The sequence below is a fragment of the Corylus avellana genome, chromosome ca2 (assembly GCF_901000735.1).
Source record: "Corylus avellana chromosome ca2, CavTom2PMs-1.0".
In the NCBI taxonomy this organism is placed as follows: Eukaryota; Viridiplantae; Streptophyta; class Magnoliopsida; order Fagales; family Betulaceae; genus Corylus; species Corylus avellana.
The window spans coordinates 44,867,331-44,872,181 of NC_081542.1; the positions used below are offsets into that span (position 1 = coordinate 44,867,331).

General features: G+C 36.0%; 1 protein-coding gene across 1 annotated transcript; it reads right to left on the reverse strand.

Annotated features, from left to right (window-relative positions):
- Nucleotides 1-641: 641 nt before the first annotated feature.
- On the reverse strand, nucleotides 642-1,534 carry LOC132172473 (uncharacterized). Its single transcript, XM_059583988.1, has 2 exons — nucleotides 1,174-1,534; nucleotides 642-1,003 (listed from the first exon to the last, which is right to left on the reverse strand). The coding sequence occupies exons 1-2, from the start codon at nucleotides 1,435-1,437 to the stop codon at nucleotides 836-838; spliced, it is 432 nt and encodes a 143-aa protein (XP_059439971.1). The 5' UTR covers nucleotides 1,438-1,534; the 3' UTR covers nucleotides 642-835.
- Between the last annotated feature and the right edge of the window lie 3,317 nt (nucleotides 1,535-4,851).

The following is a 4,851-nucleotide window of genomic DNA, read 5'->3' on the forward strand; positions in this document are numbered from 1 at the left end:
CCTTCACCCTTGCACATTACTCTCTCATTCTCATACACTTTCATTCACTTTTTCGGTCTAAACAAATATATTGACCTAGGCGTTGGAGTCTCTGGTACGTCTAGGACTACTAATTTTTTATTACCTTTTTCCCTTGTATTGTAGGTGACCTGCCCCTAGTCTGACCATATGGCAAGTTGCTTCAAAATGTATAATTCTTTCTTTCTTTCTTCCTTACTTTTACAAAAATAACAATTACTAGTTAGGGTTGGAAATTCGTGATCGTATGTTGAGTTTGTGTCATATTATGGTATAGATGTAAGATTATATAAGCTAATCATAATCTACTCAATTTAATTAAACGGATCACGCCCCTCAACCCTAACCCGCCAATTTCTTGTTAGATTCATGTAATGTTTGTAAGTCGTGTCAAAAATTATAAATCTTAATAACTATGTAGAGGCCAATAAATTTAAAGTGATGCTATTTTTTACACTCATTTATCACAATCATTTCATACCAAATGATATGACATGTTTTAAGTGTCTTCACATGTCAGCCACATACCTAAAAAAAAAAAAAATTCACTTAAAATATATTAGGTAAAAAAGTGTGTAGAATAACGTTACTCTCCATAATATACAATAATTTTAACCCTTTATACTGTTTTCCATTTTCTTGGTGTGGCACACAACAAAATCACTCATAACCACTTAAGCCCTCCTTAATAAGGAGAATTGGGCAAGGAAGTGTACGTGTTGATTAGTGGCATTAAAACTAGAACAACTACTTACACTGCATCCTTCAAGTACTTCATTCATTAATGGTCAAAATCAACTCAGTGAAAACAAAAAGCTCAAAATGGTAACTCAGAATCATCCCATTGAAGCACTGCGGACCCTATATTTTGCTCTCTTTTCAGCTTATCCTTCAAAAACCAATCACATACTCTCCCAGCATTCAGTTCCTCAATTGCACACCCTTCTTGCTCCGAAATCACTCTTAGTAGGTTCAGTGACGATATCTGCATAGCCATTAACAAAAATTTTATAACACAGACTCGTATACAACAGTCATACAATTTTATGAAAATTAATAATTGAATCCGCATTTATAAAATAAATAAATAAGACTGATTTTTCTAAACGCATAGAAAAATCAGATAATTGGAGAGGGAGATAGATAGATAGGTACCGTTAAACGGCATAGGAAGCGCTCGTGAGTGTCCAAGCCGGATATTTCAACTAACCCGGCTTCCTCAAGGGATAAGAAAGTTCTCCTTTCGGTCTTCTTTTCTCCTTCCTGTCCGCTGCACCCTCTCACGCCAAGTTTTCTTCTGTCAACCGTTAACTTGCTTGGTGCCAACTGGGTTTGTGGTTTTATTCGTTTTTGGAGCTTCAAAGTGTTGGGTAGAAATGGTGACGGATACAGGCTCTTACAAGGTCTCAAGAGAATCATACTTTGGGTTGACGATTATGTAAAAGGAAGAAGAAGATGGGCAAGAGATCGAGAGGCTTATCGGTTCTGTTTGATTGCAGAGGCTAGCTATTATGTGGTGGAGATGCAGATGAGAATATTCTGTACATGGACAGCATCCAACTATATATAATTGGACCCCGTGGGACATCAGGAACATTGGGCCTAATTTCTAGGGCTTTTCAAAAAACCCAATGGACCGACAAGCCCGTCTGGATCTGAATTTTCAACAATTGGAAAGTCTTTATGTGACCACGTACTGTCCAAACAAGCGGATGGATAATGTAAATTATCGCATATTACGTATTAGAATATTAATTTAATTGAAAATTTTTATGTATTGTCTGGTTCATATATTGAAGGAGCAGCTTAGCTCAAGCACAGAGTGACTGCAGACTGCGTATATAGTTTATGCATTTATCTTGTGAGTGTTCATCTAAATTAGTAATAACAAAAATGAGTGTGCTTTCCTGCCTGATTATAATAAATCCTGGATCTAAAAATATAATTAATTGTTCAGTATATATGCAAATAGTAAATAATATACGTTAAATAAAAAATTCACTAGAAAGCTCTGAATACGTGATTGGATATATTTACACAAGCATCTTTTACACATGATTGAAAGAATATACAAAACAAAGACTGATTAATCTGATCTCCTTCAAAAGCTCATAGATAATATTTGATGGAGTTTCAATTCGGACCCCAACAGCTCAAATACATGACAGTCCGGAAAGACTCCTCCGCCTGCTTAATCTTCTCGTTGTTGGCTGCCTTAAGAGCAGCTGAATCAAAAGAGCCGGAGTAAAGCCTTGCCTGCTTGGATTGAGAAGAACAAGCGGAATCTCTCAGAGACTTGACCGTTGAGTCGCACTTTGAAGCCTGGTCTTTCATCCCCTGCAACACCCTTGTCACGTACTTCAAGCTCATGCCAGCCAAGATATACAAATCTGAGAAATGAGATCGCAAAAAATGGTGGGTTTCTATTAGTTTTTTCAGCTTTCAGATGTTTTTATAGAGGTGAACCGTGAACCAACGAGCTGTGGGGGAGAAACAACCGGCTGTGATGGATATGATCCTGCGGAATTTGCAAAGAAACTGGGGGCAGTGGCGTCTCAGATGCTGTGGCTGGCTGACACGTGTCAGTTTGATGAAAAACATTCGGATAAGGACAAGACTTGCCCACCTGGGATTTTTGAAGTTTCAACCTCCGGATAATATGATAATCTGAGGCAGATATTTCACTGATGGTGACCAAAATTATTATTAATTTTTTTTTATTTTGAGCTTAACGTCTTTGTTCTTTACATGGATTTGAATCATCTGCGCTCATCTGATAAGCCAGTGGGAAGATTGAGATTGTTCATTGAAGATTCGGATGCAAGGAAAACAGTCAAAGTAAACGGTTTTTGGCACGGATAATACCCAATATTATTATATATTTTCGTATTTATCGTTTCCAATCAGCTTGCGCAGGAATTCAGCTCATTTTTTTATTTTTAAAAATATGTGGCGTAGCTAATGGCTCACTCAAAGGATAATTTCGCAAGGCTTAATTTACATAAAAATATGTAGCAAACGGTTTATTAACGGCAATGGACAGAAGTTAGGGAGTGTGAACTCTTCTTGCGACTCATCCTCTGCCTCATTGTGACACAGCCATCCCATGGGAGGTTTTGGGGTGGCGTGCATGGGTGGTTTGGGGTGGCACGAGCCACCCCTGGGGTGGCTCGTGGCCACCCCATAGGGGTTGGGTGGCCTCCCCTGGCCACCCTTCAATTTTTTTTTTTTTTTTAATTTTTTTAAATTAAATTAATATTTTAATCTTGCACAACGGTGCGTTTTGAGTTATCCTAACGTTTATTAAAAAATTTTAATGGCAGAAATTTTATTGTCATTTCAATTGACCCAGAAACTAGATTTTTTTTTTTAAAAAAAAAAAAAAAAAAAAAAACTTAAAGAGATTTAAATTTTAGATGGTTGACTCAAAAATTTATTATACATTTACCCTTGATTTAATAAACATCAAAAGCGTGTAGACTGATTTTAGATTTAACCCTATTAATTAGTAATACCATTGTTTTTTTATTGCATAATGTTATTTATCACATTAATTTTATTTTAAATAATTTTTATTTTTTTAAGTAGCTTTAAACAGGCTACACTAACCAATATAAAATAAGTGTGAAATATAACATTGCTCTATTTTATTTACGCTAGCAATTTTGTGTCCAACACTTATCATAGTTGTTGATTGCAAAATCATGTGCCAATCATTTCTCGTTATAGATTTGTCTAGCAATGTTATTGAAATTTATAGTTTTGTGAGCCAAAATGTTAAATGGTCTCTTTTTAGCTCTCCATCCAACTTCCCAATTTGATGAAAAATTTGAGAAGTGAAAATCAATTCTTAATATAATTTTTTTTTTTTTTTTACTATCACAACTTCCTATTACATCACAATCATATAACAATCTACTTAATAACATTTATTGTTACATATAAATAACAAAGTATTATAATTCTCATGAGATTTTTTGAGGCACACGCGTGACAATCACATTATGTACTGAGCTCACCGAGCGACCAATAGAGGTGTACAAGCAATTGCGGTTAGCGGCTTTTGGCTAAAACCGCTAATCACAACTGCGTCAGGCAGTTATTAAATTTAAATAACCGCAACCACTCTGCTTAAGCGGTTAGCAGTTATTCAAATTAATAACTGGCGATTTTATAACCGTTTTTTTATATGGGTTTTTAAGGTGTTTTGGGCCTTCATTGTGCCTATTCTTTTAGGCTTATTTAAATAGTTTTGGTTCAAAGTGTTCCAAAAAATAATAAATATAATAAAACCATATCCCTAACTCATAATTAAAACAACGCCGAAAATGCGTTGTTTTAATGTTATATTTTTAATATAAAATATAAAATATATATTTATATCTTTACTTAAAGATATATAAAAAGTGGGAATGCAAGCCAAACAGTGATTTTTCTTTTACACTTTAAGGCTCCGTTTACTTCGACATAAAATGATTTCTTTCGTAAAATATTTTCAAGAAATTCATTTTCCCTGAAAATATTTTCCGTCGAAAACATTTTACGGCGTTTACCTTGCACACGGAAAATAATTTTTTTTAATATCTTTTTTTTTATATATATATATATTTTTTCCAATAAGGTCCCCACTAGGACTTGCACGAGACTTGACCGGGACCCGCCTGAGACCTGCCTGAGACTTAACCGGGACACGCTCGAGACTCGCCCGGGACCTGACCAAGACCCTTCCGGGATGCGCCCATGACTTGACCGGGACCCGCTCAGGACCTGCCCGGGATTCTCTCGGGACCTGACCGGGACCCGCCAGGGACCTGCCCGAGACTTGACCGGGAC

Bases quoted from the DNA above. Each gene is read 5' to 3' on its own strand.
- LOC132172473 (XM_059583988.1), bottom strand. From the start codon at position 1,437: ATGATTCTCTTGAGACCTTGTAAGAGCCTGTATCCGTCACCATTTCTA. The intron at 1,004-1,173 runs GTACCTATCTAT...ATGGCTATGCAG, and splicing joins GCTTCCTATGCCGTTTAACG to ATATCGTCACTGAACCTACT.